The sequence below is a fragment of the Rutilus rutilus genome (assembly GCF_951802725.1).
Source record: "Rutilus rutilus genome assembly, chromosome: 19".
Lineage (NCBI taxonomy): Eukaryota > Metazoa > Chordata > Actinopteri > Cypriniformes > Leuciscidae > Rutilus > Rutilus rutilus.
In genome coordinates, this window is record NC_140232.1 from 15,675,222 (window position 1) to 15,694,818 (window position 19,597).

The 19,597-nt window shown below is 36.8% G+C and overlaps 1 protein-coding gene across 2 annotated transcripts in view; it reads left to right on the forward strand.

Moving 5' to 3' along the window:
* slc23a2 (solute carrier family 23 member 2) overlaps nucleotides 1–19,597 on the forward strand; it is a 46,902-nt gene that overhangs the window by 18,760 nt on the left and 8,545 nt on the right. For both annotated transcript variants that reach the window (XM_084388475.1, XM_084388476.1), the window contains 8 exons: nucleotides 3,760–3,992; nucleotides 8,036–8,131; nucleotides 8,932–9,048; nucleotides 9,661–9,818; nucleotides 15,761–15,849; nucleotides 16,636–16,703; nucleotides 18,606–18,787; nucleotides 18,888–19,008. In XM_084388475.1, the coding sequence (XP_084244601.1) occupies nucleotides 3,760–3,992; nucleotides 8,036–8,131; nucleotides 8,932–9,048; nucleotides 9,661–9,818; nucleotides 15,761–15,849; nucleotides 16,636–16,703; nucleotides 18,606–18,787; nucleotides 18,888–19,008 (1,064 nt within the window). The remainder of the gene's footprint in view (nucleotides 1–3,759; nucleotides 3,993–8,035; nucleotides 8,132–8,931; nucleotides 9,049–9,660; nucleotides 9,819–15,760; nucleotides 15,850–16,635; nucleotides 16,704–18,605; nucleotides 18,788–18,887; nucleotides 19,009–19,597) is intronic.

Sequence of the window (19,597 nt, forward strand, 5' to 3'; positions counted from 1 at the left end):
TAATGCGTTTTAGGAAGGATTGTTCCAGTGCACCTATGCAACCATTGTGGAGGTGGGGGGGTGCTACCACAGAAACCGAAAATTCTCGGGCCAGCAGCATGTGTCCAAATTTTAATCTTAACCGTTCTATTTCATCAGAAACGATCTGAAAACAGGGCTTCAGTGTAAAATACCGAACTTGTCCTTTAATGCAATATCTAAAAATCACATTTCAGCATATTGTAAATGAAAGATTGTTCTGAGGGTATCTTTTTCATATATTGGACAGTAGGGCTGAACGATATTCTGTTTTAACATCGACATCGCGATGTGCGAATGAGCGATAGTCACATCGCCGGAACATGCGATGTGAAGGGTAACGTTAGTAGCACGCATAGTGTAAGAGAACGGTAGCACCAGGGTAGCACACAGTAAACACGAGTTTGTTGTATGGCTTTTTGCTGGGGTGATGACATACGCGTCCCGCGTGCCTGCACAGTGATTGGTTCGCTGTGTCGCGCTCACCGCTCACAGCCAACATTCACTCACTGGCAATCCTATAAATGCGCGACGAAGAGGAAGAGGAAAAAAGTCAAAATCAGCTATTTGGGACTAGCCTATTTCGTCTACAAAAAGGAGGATGTTGACCAAAAAGAGGTAGGCTACTTTGCTGGAGTGTTATAAAGTTGTGGATGGTTGTCTTTTTTTAAAAAGTCGTTTATTTTTCGTGTTCGCATTTATGAGGAAAAAACAATGTTACGTGACATTACGGACGCGACCGTTATGAAAGCGGCACTAAAAGACTGCTTTAAAACTTTCACAGAGCACAAAGCCTTTCTTTAAAACGAATTTCGTTTTGTATTAATTGTATCTTAATTTTAATCAGTATTTCATTATCCAATTTCCTGGATTTAATAAATAGCCTAAAAATTAAATATAGCAGCCAGCGTCTGAACTGGAGATTAAGCTATCATCCATGAACCAAAACTCAGCATAAAAGGTAGCCTACTCGCCTCACACACCTAATAATAATAATAATAATAATAATAATAATAATAATAATAATAAAATAGAAATATAACTATTATCTACATAAATCTCTACTTTTAAACAGAACCATTAAAAAAAAAAAAAAAAAAAAATCTGTATGAAAAGCGCATTTCTCCCGATCACTGCTGCGAAGATCGCGAGTCAGTATTGTCAACTTCATCTTTACAGAAAACACTTGTTTATTAATAAACAATTAAAATGTCTCATTGTAATATTTTACATATTATTAATCATTACTTTTGCTGGTTCTAGGTGCCGTTTACATGAACGCGTCACTGAATCAGCACAGAAAACATAATTTTTCGGGTCCTAGAACCTGAAGAACGTTAGGTCCTGTGTAGAACGTTCACAGAATTCTGAGAGAAATATGTTTCTGGAATAAAATATTAAGTGGCCTTTTTGTTACTTGTAATGAAGCTTGCTTATTAGTGAAATTATTAATAACATGGAATAGTAATTATTGACTTTAGCCTGGATTGATGGCTCGCAATATCGCGATATATATCGTTGGGAAAGAAATATCGCAATGTATTTTTTTTTCCAATATCGTGCAGCCCTAATCCATGCCATTGTTTTGATTTACATTGTGAGAATCACATTTAGTGTAATTTTGGTTTTAATGAAGGCAACCTGACAACCCAGCATTAATTTTGCTTAGCCTTTAAAACGTGTCTGACTGGTTATGTTAGTCAAATGAATGGGGAAATTATCTACAAAAAAAAAAGTATGTGCACAATTTATCGTTGAAAGATTGTGATCTCAATTCAAACATCCACTCTATTTTTACAACGATTTTTTAATTAGTACTATAAAAAGTACTATATAAGTACTATAACAGCGAACATTCAAATCTGCGTTCTCCCTGCCACAGACCCACAGAGATCAGTTGTCATGTATCGTTATGAAACCGCTTCTCAGACAGGCTCTTCAACCACATATGTTAGAATCATTCAGATTATCACAGAAGTACTTGGATAAAAGTTTATAGATCGGTATAAACACTGATGTCTACGGTAGAGATCAAAATATCACCATTTGAAAGTAACTTGATTACACTTGGCGACAAGTGACTGTTAAAAAAAGTATTTGTCATTTGAATCATTCATTCAAGAGATTCGTTTAAAAACACTGATTCATCCAGTAATGGAAAAAGATATAGTCATTCAAGAGTCATTGAATCATTCACTCAAACCATTTTTTTTATATAATTCATTCAAATAAATGAACATTTAACATTAGTTAACATTTTGTAACATATTATTTTGTTTAATTGTTTATTCAGAATTGTGGGAAAATCGTGATTCTCAATTTGTCCATAATCATGCAGCTCTATATGTATGTATATATGTGTGTATGTGTATGTGCATATATATATATATATATATATATATATATATATATATATATATATATATATTATTTTTTTATTTTTTTTTGTCCTAAAAAAACTATGTATAATAGTTGATATTAATTATATAGTATAATAAAATGTAGTAAATATATATTTCATAATCACAATAATATATTAAGTACATATATAATATTTATTATATGTTTAATATTATATATTTCATGTTTAACATACAGTAAGAGGCGCTGGGGCCAATCCAGCAAAAAATGGAAACCAAGTGATTGACAAAATATGTATCATTATTATTATTATTATTAATAATAATATCTATTAAATTTAAAATAAATCTAAATCTATATCTAATACATATTTATAAAATGTATATTATTAATAAAATATTAAGTACATAACACATAATTTAGTAAGTATAATGTTTGTATTTTATTTTAATATTTAATGTTCAGTTATGTGAAGCTGAATTTTAGACCAGTGAGATGTCGTAGTGGTTGTGGCTACACAAGAAGGAATAGAATTCAAGTGGTTGACGAAATATCTAGTCGTTTGTCATGACCGTTCCTAGTTTGGATACGTGTAAGAATCTGGTACTGCGTGTGTGTAGCGCTGAAGGGGTTTTTGTGAACCCAGATGGCTTCTAGATACCAAGCAGATGTGATCGCCCTGGAGTTCAAGGCTGATGAGGGATCATGGGCTGTGGGGGAAGGGTACAGCCGTTGGTGGTGAGCTGACATGTCTAATCACTGTCATTAATAGGAAAGGGTGCCGACCCAAGGCCACAAGAACAGTAAACAGAACTTGACTGTTAACAAAATCAACAACATCCGCTGATAAAGCGTTCTGGCCTTTTTCCAGTCACACGCTTTTTCATTCGCTTCTGTTTTCCATCTTATGTTCGTCATCCCACTTCCCAATCTTCTATAGTCTTTTCTTCTTTTCTATCATTCTTTACCTCAACAGTTTTTCCAAATCGTCTTTTCCTTGTGTTTGTTCCTTGTGACTGTAGATGTTTGATCACACATTATTGTTGAATGAATGGTTGTTTGAGTCCAGAACCACAGTAATGTAAGTGTGGGTATGCGAGTATGTTAATTTGAGTAAATAAACAATTATTCACTTGATATGTTCTCAGATTTCATTGCTTAAGTTATTTGTCCAGTTCATTCTGCCTTTGACTTTGCGAAGTATTCCATTTTTATTTGACAAGCACAAGATTTAAAAGGGACGATTTTCAGTGAATTAGATTGGTTTATGACTATATGGATTGTTTTTATTTTGTTGAGTTGATTGCAGGAAGTCATTAGATGAATGCGGCAATTTCATAATACATTCATTAATAGCATTGCTCTGTTGTTTCACCTCAGATGATCTGGCTGGCCAATCAGTGGAGCATGAGTGTATGCTGACAGGCAGAGCAGCAGTGTTTCTACCCGAGCGTGAGAGGGAGTGGAGGAGAGGAACAGAGCCAGAGGAAGAGGAGCAAAGGGGAGGAATGGGTGTTGGTAAAAACACTACCTCCAAATCCATGGAGTCCACCGCAGAGCCTGGCAAATATGAAGAGGAGAACAAACACAGTGCACACTTCTATCCCATCCCTGTGAGTTTGTGTGTGTGGAATTGCTAATCATAGGGCTAAAAAACAATAGCTTCAAGCCTATCATTACAGTGACAGGACAGGGTGTGTGTCAACCGCTTGTGTGCATGGTCACATGTACTTTTTAAGCAGGTCAGTGTGGTATGCAAGTTCCTACGTTAAGGAAGTGCCGTTTAAAATCTGGCTTTCCAGAATTTTTTCTATTTCAAGTGTCAATAAACTTCCAGGAATGACAAACAACAGATTTAGCATCATGGCATGCATAACATTTCTTTTGAAGATGCACATTTATGAAGTCATAAATGTAGTGGTGTTATAAATACACTAACCATTCAAATGCTTGGGTTCAGTAAGATTTTTAGGGGCAGTTAATACTTTTTATTTTTTAGATTTGTTTCAAATAAATGCTGTTCTTTTGAATGATCTATTCATCAAAGAATCCTGAAAAAAGCGACTTAATGTATTAACTAACATGAACTAACCATGAGCAATACACTTGTTACTGTATTTGTTAATCTTTGTTAAAGTTAATTAATAAAAAAAATACAGCTGTTCATTGTTTGTTCATATTGGTTCACAGTGCATTAACTAATGTTAACAAAAACAACTTTTGATTTTAATAATGTATTGTTAAATGCTGAAATTAACATTAACAAATATTAATAAATGCTGTAGAAGTGCAGTTCATTCTTAGTTCATGTTAATGTAGTTAACTAATGTTAATAAAACCTTCTTTTAAAGTGTTATCGATTTAATTATACAGTTGTTGTTTGTAACAATTTGTACCCTCAACATGTGTGTTATCTTATCACTGCAGGAAAGGTTCATTAACAAGCAAAAAAAACTAAACAACTTGAAATAACCAGCTGCTGCTTTTTGATAGTGTTTTTGCTGTTAAACATGCATATTTAAACATTGAAGGGTTAGTTCACCCAAAAATGTAATTTATGTCATTAATTACTCGCCCTCATGTCATTCCAAACCCGCACAAAAAGTATTCTCGTCGCTTCATAACATCAAGGTCCTAGAAAGTGGTAAATTCTTAATTTGTGTTCCGAAGATGAACGAATGTCTTACGGGTTTGGAACAACATAAAGGGTGAGTTATTAATGACAGAAATGTCATTTTTGCGTGAACCATTTAATAAACCTGTCAAGAAGCCAATGTTTACTCTCTTGTGTGTGCGCTTCTATAAGAGGTTATCTATTAGAGAGTTGTTTTTATCTCGTCCTTCTACAGATGTGTCCCTTTATCAGTCGGTACACTATGGTCTGTGCGCTGTAACTTTATCTGTTCACTCATTACGAAGACATTCATGTCAAGACTCAAATTTCCCTTAGTCATGCCCACCACTCCCTTAAAGACAATTACATAGCAAACACTCTCTTATAACATTTATGCGTATTATATCATTCTTTTGTTTTTCTTTTGTTCTTTTGTTATATCGTTCTCAATTGTTGAATAATTATTAGGGGTTCTTTTCTAATACTCTAGTCTTTTTTTCTAAGATATTTCTGTATGTAATTATTGTTTGAAAGACAAAAGATTGTTTGTGCAATCATGAATCATCAGTCTAGTATGATGTCATGAAAAACCACCAAAAAACCTTAACTTCTAAAAATTTGGCTCATCGTCTTATTCATTTCAAAATCATCCATAGGGCATACATAACCCCTTACAAGAGGTTCAAAATGAAACTGCAATCAGCCTATAACTGCCATATCTGTAACACCTTATCATCAGGTACTTTTCTTCATATGTTTTGGGAGTGTCCAATTGTTGTTAACCTATGGACTAATGTAAACTTGGTTTTGTCCTCTTTACTACAAATTGATTATATGTCTAATCCGGGTTTATGTCTTCTCAATGATGATTCTGATCTCTGTATAAGTGCACTGCAAAAGAGAATGTTGTTTGCTGGGTTTACAGCTGCAAAGAAGACAATAATACAGAATTGGTTTACTCTGCACGTGTGTGCAAAAATATATTGGATTCATAGCTTACATAAAATAGTGACTTGTGAATGTACAACAGCACAAATTAACAAGGCTAAACCTAGTACCATTGATGCATGGCAATGTTTTTCTTCCAACATATTGGACTATATAAAGGAATGACTATATAAGGTGTTTTTTATTCTTTCATATTGTTAAATTATGGATGATATGCCTGTTGCTCCCCCTTCCCTGTCTGTTTGTTTGAATGGATGCTATTTCTAAAGACAATAGTTGATCACAAAAAAAAAGAACCACCAAAAAACCTTGTACAGCTAAGCCATCATTGTTTTGGTGAACTCTTCCCTACATGAGTGTGATCACTTATCTGCATAACCCTTTCTCTGAAATGTGTGTGTGAAATTTCCCTTGTGGACTTAAAGGGTTAGTTCACCCAAAAATGACTCACCTTCATGTTGTTCCAACCCCGTAAGGCTTTCGTTCATCTTCGGAACACAAATTAAGATATTTTTGATGAAATCTGAGTGCTGGCTCACTCCTTCATAGGCTTCTTGGTAATTGATATCTGCCAGCCCAGAAAAGTTAGTAAAGACATCGTTAAAATAGTCCAAGTGACTCCAGTGGCTCAACCTTAAGTTTGTCAAGCGACGAGAATACTTTTTGTGCGCAAAAAAACCCTAAAATAACGACTTTATTCAACCGTCTCTTCTCTTCCATGTCATTCTCCTAAGCTGTTGACGTAGTGTAACAGCGCATCGCTTCTGGGTTGTACGTCAGAACGTGGGGTCACTATTGGCCGACGCTGGTCATGTGTGTGTGATGCTGACCAATAGTGAGCCTACGTTCTGACGTACAACCCAGAAGCGCTGCGCTGTTACACTACGTCAACTCACTCAGAGGCCCACAGAGAAGAAAATGAATAGTTGAATAAAGTCGTTGTTCTTTTTTTTGTTTTTTTTGTTGTTGTTTTTTTGTGCACAAAAAGTATTCTTGTCGCTTGATAAACTTAAGGTTGAGCCACTGTAGTCACTTGGACTATTTTAACGATGTCTTTAGTAACTTTTCTGGGCTGGCAGATATCAATTACCTAGCAGCCTATGAAGGAGTGAGCCAGCTCTCAGATTTCATCAAAAATATCTTAATTTGTAGCCTAGAAATCTAGACCCACCCTAGCGGCAGCAAAATGTATTTTGCAGCCAGTGTAGTCTAGCAACTCTCTGTTGACTTTCGAGCTGGAAAAAACAAACTCTAGTCAGGCCAATCAAATCATGTATAGAGTCGGTGGGAGGGCTTAACATAATGACGACAGAGTTGTGACGGTTCCGTGTGAATTCCCTGCTACTTGAAAACAAAGAATGGCTGCTGCTGGCGAACAGCAGAACTGGTCTTTCGAATCGGCTTTGGCCGCGAGTCTGGAGGACTTGGAGTTAAGCTTTTCTTTGAGAAAAGAACAAAGAATGGCAGTTAAGTCATTCTTAAAAAAGATGTGTTCGTAGTTTTGCTGACCAGATACGGCAAAAGTTTAATCTACTAGCTCCGCTGGTTGGTTGTAGCGCTATCCTATTGCGTGCAGAGGGAATTTGAAAGGCAACGGTTTATCCCGCCCCTCGGATTGAGCCGTGCCAATGGTGAGTTGCCAGACCTAACATCTTGATGTAGGTCTGGCTTGCCAGGCTACTTAATTTGTGTTTTCCGAAGATGAACGAAAGTCTTACGGGGTTGGAACAACATGAGGGTGAGTAATTACTGACAGAATTTTTATTTTTGGGTGAACTAACCCTTTCAGTGGGCTGATAAGTCTCTTCAGTGCCGGGGTGTAATGTCATGAGGTCGTAAGGTAAAACTAATATGCTTGACACTGAAACCCTGGTATTTGAATTTGGCTAAGAGAACCAAAGCAAAGCTTCTGGAATCGTAACCCTTCGTGTTCCAAGCTAAACTACATATTGTCTGATTTCTTACAGATACGTCCACATCCATTTTTATCTTTTGTGATAACAATAGAAAAGTTTGCTAGTAGCGTCAACCATTTTCCTTGTTTTGTTGCTTGGTAAATATGTGATCTTTTGCAAATGTCTTTGTATTTGACAGGTGGTTAACGGTGCCGTGCAAACCCCTGGAGATCAAGACGCAGAGGACACACAGCTCATGGCCATTTACGCGAAAGACAGCCAGACTGAGGACAAAGTGAGTTTTTTTTGGTGATGCTATTGGTGTAGAAATGACACACTTCACCTTTAAATCAAGGGGCTACTCGTACCAGTCTTGCTTATCCACTCTGTATTAAGCCCTGTTCGGTAATAGCTCAGTCATTATGACTCGGCACTTTTCCCCCACCGAGGGATCAGGGATTTGGGAGGTCACTACATTGCAGTGGAATTTCCTCAGTGTTTGCCTTCAGTACAGCAATGTTGATGCAACACATTGGGTTTCTGACCTTTTCTCTGATTCTGTGTTGCCAGTAATATCTGTCAGAAATGAGAATTATTTGACTGGTAATCCAGATGGTCTTTAAAACAAAGATAACTGTAGCAAGGGACAGCTGAAGGCTAATCTTACTGCTTTAAAAAAATAAATAATTCAAAGACAGACAATAATATTATGGCTGTACTGGATCTTTGCTTTGTGGTTTAATTGGTTCAATTGTTAAAACTAGTTTTCAGTAATAGTACATATTTTTCCATTACAGCTTATTTTAACATGTAACAGAATAACTCTAATAGTAATGTCTTCTTTCAATTTGGAAGATTAGAACTGAGTTTATTAAGCAGTTTGTTCATTTCAGGATAATTTCATATAGTGTTACTGATCTCCCTCTGATGCCATTTGAATTGGCAGCAGTTTTGGTGTGTGTGTGTGGTTGTGTGTGTGCGCTCTAATGCCGTTTATAGTGTACGGCTCTCACTCAGCTTCTCTGTAATAGGGATGGGTTACCATAGGGACGTCCCATAGCTTAACATGTGTCTTGTGTTTCCTCTCCCCATCAGTGCTCCATGTCAGAGACTGTGGACAGTGCAGACAGCACAGATGCCAAGAGAATGGACATGATATACACCATAGAGGACACACCACCTTGGTACCTGTGTGTGTTCCTGGGTTTACAGGTACAAACGCATGCACAGCCACAGTGATGAGCCCCAGACATTTAAGATGTTCATTTACCAGCTATGACTCAACTATAGCAGTGACTGTAAAGTTTGGATTTGAAAGAAGTGGCCCTCAAATTTACAGCAGTGACACGCAACTTTGAAGCAGTGAGCCTTGATTTTACAGCAGTGACCCTAGACTTTTAGCAGTGACCCTCGACTTTTAGCAGTCAGCCTCGACTTTTAGCAGTGACCCTCAACTTCACAGCAGTGACCCTCGACTTTGAAGATGTGAACCTTAACTTTCAGCAGTGAAACTAGACTTTGAAGCGGTGACTCTTGACTTTACATCAGTGACCCTTGACCTTACAGAAGTGAAACTAGACTTTACAGCAGTGACCCTAGACTTTTTAGCAGTGACCCTTAACTTTACAGCAGTGACCCTAGACTTTTTAGCAGTGACCCTTAACTTCACAGCAGTGACCCTAGACTTTACAGCAGTGACACGCAACTTTAAAGCAGTGACCCTACATTTATTGCAGTTACCCTAGGCTTGTGTAAGATTTGATGTTCTCCATTACAGAGATAAAGAGCTAGATATTCTTTTCTTTCCACATCATTTCTCCTCAGCACTACCTTACCTGCTTCAGTGGAACTATCGCTGTGCCCTTCCTGCTGGCTGAAGCCATGTGTGTGGGTCATGACCAATGGGCAACCAGTCAGCTAATTGGCACCATTTTCTTTTGCGTGGGCATCACCACCCTGCTGCAGACTACCTTCGGCTGCCGGTAAGTGTGAGTTTGTTAAAGCAAGGTTTAGCTATTAGAACATGTCCCAGACACGTTGAGCAATGGGGTCACAATGGGGAACAAAGGTTAAAATCTGGCCTGTGTGGTGAATCCCATGCACTGCTCCACTGTCAGTGGAGTTTACCCAACTCAACTAACAAGCACAACAGTTAACATGTATCTTTATATAAATATATTATATATGTATATGTGATTGAAGGTTTCAGTAAATTGTGTTCATGTTTGTAGTACAAACAGTAGTTTGTTTCATATGTGGGTGGTTTTATTGATTATTTTCAGGATGTTAGATTCAGGCTTAGTTTACAGCACACTTAAGCTCAGCAAGTACTGCATCTGCTTCACTCTATCTTTGTTTAATATGGTAGAGAAGATGATAACATCTACTGTAGAATAGGCTAGCTACGGTAGTAGGTGTTATACACTGATTTCATAACCTACCCACCCACTCTGTCATTTAGCTATTTTTATAGAAATAAAAACCATTTAGTCAGATTTCACTCATCACATGACAAGAGTAAGGAAAGATGATTTTGAGGTTTTGGTGCACAACAGATCCTGAGCATCGACTAATATCTTTTCTTGCCGTAAAATGTGCCGTTAGTAATGCCACTCCTTGTACAGTAAGTGCTCCTGTGATGAATCTGTCATGAGCCTTAGCAAATCACAACAACAAAATTAGTCCTTCGCCACAAAACAGGGAGCAAAGTGGTCTTCAATTGTGACAGTCTTTAGTGAATCTTGCTTATGCAAGAAAAAAGTGATCAAGCCTCATTAGAGAGGAAAAGGGCAAAAATGGTAACAGTTAAAGAAATATCAAAAAATTTCTTCCATTTGGGTTACATCACAGGAAATAGCCAGTATTCAAAAAGGACATAATTGTGCCTGAGCCTCTCAAACTGACAGAGGATCAAAATCAGCACCACTTTTCCAGGGTACAGTAAGTAACAAGACTCTTTCTAGACAAGACATTTATAGGATTTCTCAGAATTTATAGGAGGTGGCCAGCACCATGAAACCAAAAAAGGGGAAACAAAACCATACAAATTCTCATAACAGTAACAACACAAACCCTGGAATGAACACAATACATTTAACCACATTTAGAGCCATGGATAGATTTTAGTTAATGTAAAAATAATTCCATTAACCAAAAGTCACATTGATCTGGACATCACATTTTCCTTTGTCCCCTCCAATACATCAAAGTTGGTACATTCTCACTTCCTTTAGAATTCCCATAAAAACAGATCAACTTCCTTTTTGAATCTCTGTCACTAGGCTGGTCCATTCCCACTACAAACCAGGTACTAAACACTTTAAAGTCATCTTAATTACTTTTAGCCATGTTTTAAAAAATCACATTTTAGCCAAAGAGGAATTTTAACTGGTTTTAATGTTTTAACCTTAAGCCAAATAGCTAAGCCTGTGCACTGACTCCGTACAATGACAAATAAAGATCTTAAACCAAACCAATATAGTAATGTCCTTTTACTTATTAATCAATGCAAAGATTAATGTATAAGAATTGTGTGGCATAAAGCCTGGCCATCACAGCTCCTGATTGCGAAAGTGATAAGCGTGCGCACATTCAAAAGTGAATGTACCCAATTTCAATACCTATTGAGACCCACTGATGCCCACAATAACGGTGTTGTATAATAACCAATAACCAGTGTGATCCCTACTGTAGAGCAATCTGACCACAGTCAAGACATCAGTGGAGAATCTCAGCTTTGACACTGGCCTGCCATCAGAATTGTCATCGTAAAACTGCCTGTTTACAATGTAAGCACATTATTAGTATGTTGCGCAGTACAGGATGTCTTGTCATTGTGGGTTGGGTAGGCAAGTCAGAACAATGGCACAAACGTCATGACCTGACAAAGGTGAACTAAGCTGAAGTCTTCAATGCTGTAGTTACTTTTTTTTCTGTGTATGTCTGGGCATGTATCATGACATGTTATCTCATGATATAATCCTACTCTTAAATACAGTAGAGCTGGCTCATGTGGCTAAAAAATCTAGATGCTTTTTAGTTTTTTGACAGTTCACTATGCATTTCCATAATATATGTAAAGAAAAAAAAAACAGTAGAGTCTCTTTTTATTCCTCTTTTTACTATATTGTTGTTTCGTACAATGCTTTGTACTTTGTCAGTTTTTTCCCCCCTGTTGTTCCTCCACCTTACATTCTGTTATTCTGATCTCTCTGTCTTTATTTCCCTTTTGTCCCTCCTTCTGAAAGTGAAGTGACCCAGTAACCTAGATTTGGAAATATTTCACTCAGTTCTGTGAAGAGGAAGGGCGTTCCTGTTGCATAAAGTTTTTTTTTCACTGGCTTTGATTTAACACAAATCCAGCCTAAGACACAAACTCTTACAAGGTGCGTAGAGCGTGCGTGCATGCACTCTTAAATACATTCTCTTCTCCAATTAAATTTTACGGTTAAATTTTTTTTGAAGAGCTGCTTTTGTTGGAACAAAATCCAACTCTCAGTTGTGTAGCAGGAGGTCAGTTCAATTTTAGCTGTTGGTCATCTGTGGATCTTTCATGGTCTTTAATCACTCGGTAATGAAGGCCTTCAGCTCTTTATAGTGCTACAATTTAGGCAGCAAACTGGTGCTGTTTAGTGTGGCTTGAGAATGAGGAAGGGACACAATGTGAGAGATTTAAATCTGTGTTCAAAGCTGAAATTGGTTGGACTTCTGTTCTGTTCCTTCTCTCATGTTTCCTTAGCCTATATAGGCCTATGGTTTGCTATTAAATTTGTTTCTAAATGTACATATGTATTATTTTCATGTTTTGGCCAATACATGGCCAATATTAAAATTGTATCATTTTAATTTGAAATTCACAGTCATATCCAATATCGCCTGATACTGATAGATAATTTGCACACAAAAAATCTCCAATATTGACCAATAACTGTTTTAGCATTAATTATAAAGACATTTATGTCACATCACACAAAAAAAAAAAATTCACATAAAGGCTGTTCTTTTGAACCTTCTAGTCATAAAAGAATCCTTAAAAAAAAAATCCTCCTCAAAAATATTACGTCGAACAACTGTTTTCTAAATGAATGATAAGAATAAATGTTTCTTGATCATCAAATCAGCATGTTAGAATGATTTCTGGAGGATCATGTGACACTGAAGACTGGAGTAATGATGCTGAAAATTCAGCTTTGCATTGAAAAAATATTAAAAGTTTTTAGCATTTAACATTCGAGTAATATTTAATAATAATATTCAATAATATTTCACAATAGTGCTGTTTTTACTGTATAAATGCAGCCTTGGTGAGCATAAGAGATTTATAACAAAGCATAACAACCACAAACATTTTAACGGTTATTGTAAATATTAAACAGAAAACATGATTCAATAAATGTGCTGACAAAATTCAGTTTCTTAGTTATTTTGTATATTCATATAATTTGCAAACCAGTAGACACTGGGTAGGTCAATGTGGAATGTCCAGCACCTCCATTGCCCTTATGTGGCCTCACCTCTGATTTGAATAAGGATTGTTCAAGCAAACGAGTACATGCTGGTCCCTTATAAAATAAGCAGTGATTTGGATATGTTTAAGCCCGTATCAAAATATAAAGTATAAATCACAGCAATTCGGGAAACTGTTATTTCCTCCGTAAGTTACCACTGTTGATGTTTTGCTGCTGTAATTCACTTTAATGCAATTTATGATGCAATAATTCAATTCAATTCAATTCAAATTTATTTGTATAGCGCTTTTCACAATACATATTGTTTCAAAGCAGCTTTACAGAAAGTGCATTTCAGAAATGTACATAGAGAAATACAGTTAGTTAATCATGACATAATCATGATTAATCATAATCATGACAATACAGTTTTTTTGTGACATAAAACCCCAACAGGGAAGCATGAATTGGCAGTGTACGAGTATAAGGAATCTGGAACAGACACCGTCTATATTGCAGGATGGGGAGGGCGAGTGTCTGTAGAGGTCTGATCCTTTAGGCTGTTCATGTCATAAAGACAGTTAGACGTGGCCTGTTCTGTCTTGCACTCAATGTTCTTTTGTGGCCACTTTGCCCGATGTGTAAGAGGGCCGTCTGATGTCTTTCTTGCGCACTTGATCCCTCTGTTCTGACGTCGCTTGCTCGTGGCACATGCTGTCTCCAGGGAAACCTGAGCAAGTGACCAAAAAAAGGGAAATGAGAGGAAGATAAGAGTGGAAAGGACTGGGCAAGTGTTGCCGTCAGACCTGTGTGCTGAGTCACTGTATGCGAGCGGTCTTTATGTTCTGCCTTTATATTAACTTGTATATTTCCATATAGTGTGTTTTTGTGCCTGAGGTATGGGTTATTATCATTAAATAAAACTAAAACCATAAAAAAAAAACATTCCGACAAAAATAAACACTAACTCAAATAAAATAATACAAAAAAGAACCTTAAACTTATTTTATTTTAGCTAGTTGCCAAGGTAAAATTTCACAATTTAGTTTAGTACTAAAATCACTAAAGCAAATAAGTAAATAAAAACTATATTCACGTTTAAAAAAAAGACAAACACAACTAAATACTAAACCTTTAACTAAAATCAATATAAAACAGAAAATATGAAATCTAATTTAAAATCTTAACAAAAACTATTATAGTATATATTAATGATACTAAAATAACACTGCACTACTGATACCTGATACATGTTACATCTGATTAAACGCTTTAATCATAAAGAATAGATTTTTTATCTTAAACATTCTCTGTTTATTTGGACACACATAATGCAAACCTTTTTGTAAAACATGTTTTTTCTTTAAGTTGCCATGGTTGCACAACATTTGACTTTATTGTTCGTATGTAAAGATAAGGGGGAAAAGAATGAGAGCGAGAGTTTGGCCTTGTTTTGTAGACTTCGAAGCCACATCAGTGACAGTATGAGAAGTGTGTGTGGAGACATCTAGTGGTTTGAGCAAAGCCACTAAATGTCTCACTCATGAGCATTACAATGAATATGTATCAATCCACAAACTAATTTCTCTGCTGGCTTTAGTTATTACGCTAGTTTTCTCAATGTTTCTACATTTTCTAAAAAGTAATTTAGCTGTATTTTGCATATTTGTATTCAGGGGGTTTGCCCGTGTCATGTTAGTGGCATAAATCTTTGAAAATATTTGTTTGAGTTGCTTCATAGCAAGTTAACTAGATATCCACAAGCAGATCTGTATATAAACTATATGGACAAAAGTATTGGGACACACCTCTTAATGATTAATGCATGTTTTGTTTTTTTTGTCTGACCCATTGCCACAGGTGTATAAAATCAAGCACCTAGCCATGCACACTGCACTGTAAAAAATGAAAACAATAAGTTATGACAACATATGTTTTTACATTGCTTCAACTCATCAAAATAAGTTATGCAATTTTCTACTTTTTTTTTATAAGTTATACAAGATTCAACACATTTTTCAGTCAGTTTAATGTATTTTAAGTTGAAATTACTCAAATTTTTAAGGACCATCAACTCGGATGTTTAAGGCAACAACTTTTTTTATAGTGTGCTTTTACAAAAATTTGTGGGGGAAATGGGTCGTTCTGAAGAGCTCAGTGAATCCAAGCGTGGTACTGTGATAGGGTGCTACCTTTGCAGTAAGTGAGTTCATGAAATTTCATCCCATATTACATGGTCAACTGTAATTAGTATTGTTGAAAAGTGTTTAGGAACAGTAGCTGAAGAGTTTCAAACTGTTTTGTTCTGAAATTGGTGGATTATCATTAATTCAGGCGAGTGACCTCATGATGGGGTTAAAAGCTTTTCTTGTCAGCCACACATAAACGATGCTTCCCACCCAGGCACTAGAGTAGTGTTGTTGTTTTTAAGTGTTCTTGTGATTTGATTTGTGTTTTTGTGTGTGTTTTGCCTCCAGGCTTCCATTGTTCCAAGCTAGTGCTTTTGCATTTCTCGCCCCATCAAGAGCCATCCTTTCACTGGAAAAGTGGAAATGTAACACAACAGGTACATGTCACACACACACACGGGTTCCCGCTTGCATTAAAAAGTCTTGCCCCATGTCTTAAATATTGCCCCTTTATGAAAAAGTCGATTTCAGAATATTAAAGGATCCCTGATGAAGGTCGTGAGACCGAAACGTTGCTAATAACATTTTGATACTCATTTGCAAGTACTGATAGTGTGCGGGAGTTCATTGTTTTTTAGTAGATTTTTTGACCTACTTATTTGGTCTTTTTTTCCCACGCACCTATCACCTGCAGGTGTGCCATGGTGTTTGCTAATAGAATATTAAAGGAGAATTATCTTCAGAATTCAGCTGTCCAGGACAGGTCTAAACCAGCTCAAAAACACACTCAGTAAAAAATATAGGTTACACTTTATTTTAAGGTGTCATTGTTGCAGTGTACTTATATATTTAAGTACTGAGTAATATCAATTAACTACCTGTACTTACTATAGGGTTAGGATAGGATTAGGATTTGGTTGAGGGTTATTTGCGTGTAATTATGCATAATTTACTGTTATTGCTATGGTAAGTACATGTAACATGTAACTAGGAAACTGTAAAATAAAGTGTTACCAAAATTTATTATTATTATTATTATTATTATTATTATTATTATTATTGACAAAATCCCCCAAAATATCAAGAGATAATTTTTGTCAACCCCAAGCGTAAAGTATTCTTTTTGTCTTTTCAGGACTTAAAAAGGTCTTAAATTTGCAGCAACCCTGCACACACTCATGTACCTTCTCAGTCAGTAATCGGATTGTCATGTTTCTCTACAGGTTTTGCTGTATTAAATGCCACAGAGCTGCCACACACAGAAGACATCTGGTACCCCAGGATACGAGAGGTGTGTTAAAACAAAGACCGAAAGAGATGAGAACAGAAGTATTTAATGAGGAACGTAAAACCGATAGAGGAACTGGTGTGAAACTAATGAAATTAAGTGTAAAGTGAAAAGTTAAGATCTGTAGTGGGTTTTAACAGAATTGCTCCATGGGATTGTGGAACCCTAGGTGCTATCATGAGTCAGTGAGTACATTTCCTATGTTCTGCTGTAAACCCAAAGCTCTTTAGCATCCACTTGGATGATGTGACGGCAGCCACAGAACAACGGCCCCAGTGCGCTCAACACACACCAGCTATAGGTGGAGAGGAGAGAGAGTGATAGAGCCAATTCACTGGATTGGGATTATTAGGAGGTCATGATTGATAAGGGCCAATGGAGGGAATGTGGCCAGGACACAGGGGTTACTTTACGAGAAGTGCCATGGGATTTTTAATGACCACAGAGAGTCAGGACCTCGATTTAACGTCTCATCCAAAGGCCTGTGCTTGTTACAGTATAGTGTCCCATCACTATACTGAGGCGTTAGGACCCACACAGACCACAGGGTGAGCGCCCCCTGCTGACCTCACTAACACCTTTTCCAGCAGCAACCTAGTTTTCCCAGGAGGCCTCCCATCCAGGTACTGACCAGGCTCAGCCCTGCTTAGCTTCAGTGGGCAACCAGTCTTGGGGTACAGGGTGAACCAATAGCATGGCCGAACCCAGAGTTTCCTAGCAGAACATTACCCAAAGCATCACACGACAGCTTGTTGTCGTCCACGTGATATAAAATAAATCAGGACTCACCGGACAAGGCAAACTTCTTCCACGCTCTGGTGTCCATTGAAGGCACTTTTGACGGCGGACAGGGCTCATCATAGTGTGATGCGCTGTGTGTTGTAACACATTCCTCCCATAACCATCATTATCGTTGGCTCAGACCATACGGGAAAAAGCCTTCATTGCCCTTGCATCGATAAGCCTTGTGCGCCCAACACCCTGTCGCTGGTTTGCCCCTTCTCGGACCACTGTTAGTAAATTCTCATCACGGTTGACTGGGAGCAACCCACAAGCCTTGCCCTTTCAGAGATACTCTGACCCAGTCGCCTTGCCATAACAATCTGGCCCTGGTCAAAGTCACTTTATTCCTGCAACTACTTTTTATTTATTTTTTAAATGTTATTGAATGAAGTCTCTTATGCTCACCAACTGCATTGATTTGATCTATACAATGAAAGCAGTAATATTATGGAAGAAAACAATTTAAAATCACACTACTATTTTCCCATGGATGGGATGGATGGATGGATGGATATTATCAATGTTTTAAACAGTTGTGCTGCTTAATATTTTTGTGATAATTTTTTTAAATTAATATTCAAAAGAACAACATTTATTTGAAATAGAAATTTCAAGATATACTGTCACTAGTATAAACAATTATATAATAATGTGCATATAACTTAAATATAGCAATAAAATGTAATTAACGCATAAATAAAATAAAAGGAATAACTGTAGACCCAGACCTTCTTTTGAAGTAATGCAGTGATAAGTGTTCAAATACTCATAGAGGCCACTATAAATATTGCTTCTGAGGTATGAATGCTACATACATTTTTGCTTGTTTTTTTTTGTTTGTTTCTTTGTCTGTCTTTTAAGAGACTTGTGTAAACAGATTTCATATTGATTTTGGTCTAAACCGTGGCAGACATGAAGATTAAGTGAAGATTAAGCAACTTGAGCTGAATTCGATTAAATGGAGCATTACGCTGTCTGGAGGACTGTGTCAATGTCACTTTTCTACCTTAATGGCTTTTAACCTTTACCACTTTTATTGTAAATTCCTCTCTTTTTCTTCTTTGTTTGGTTCTTTTAGATTGTTTGTATGATTAGATTTACTTTCTCTCTCCCTCTCTGTAGATCCAGGGTGCTATAATAGTCTCGTCTCTAATCGAGGTGGTCATAGGGGCCTTAGGTTTGCCGGGTGTCCTGTTGAAGTACATCGGACCGCTCACCATCACACCTACTGTCACTCTCATCGGACTCTCTGGCTTCCAGGCTGCTGGAGAGAGGGCAGGCAAACACTGGGGCATTGCCATGCTGTGAGTACGGCTTGCACACAAACACGTTTGGCTGTGTATGTAACCAATCTTTGGCTCTGTGGACTCGGCGTGTAAACTCTCTCTCCGCTCTTTTAACCAGAACCATATTCCTGGTGCTGCTGTTCTCTCAGTACGCTCGTAACATCCAGTTGCCGCTCCCCATCTACAAATCTAAAAAAGGCTGGACGTCTTACCGTTTGCAGCTGTTCAAGATGTTCCCAGTGAGTTTCTCCACATTAATCCAAGATAAGAAAGCTCTTAAAGATGTAGAGAATATATACACGGTACCTGTCATTGGTTTGTTTAGAAACATTTAAAATTGTTTTCCATTTGAATATATTTTAAAATGTAATTTATGCCTGTGATGCAAAGCTTAATTTTCAGCATCATTACTCCAGTTTTCAATGTCACATGATCCTTCAGAAGTCATTCTAGAAACATTTCTTCTTATCAATTTTGAAAACAGTTTTGCTGCTTAATATTTTTGTGAAAATGGTGCTACTTTTTTCAGGATTCTTTGATGAATAGAAAGCTCAACGAATCACATTTATTTGCATTCATTAAATCAGTTTATTACATTTATTAAAGCATTTATTAAACGGAACTCTTTTGTAACATTATAAATGTCTTCACTGTCACTTTTGATCAATTTAATGCATCCTTAATGAATAAAAGTATTAATTACCTCAAATGTTTGAATGAAATCATTGTTTCCACAAAAATGCTAAGCAGCGAAAACTTTTCAACATTGACAATAATATAAGAAATGTTTTGTTTTTGCTACATTTATTGAGCAGCAGATCTGTATTA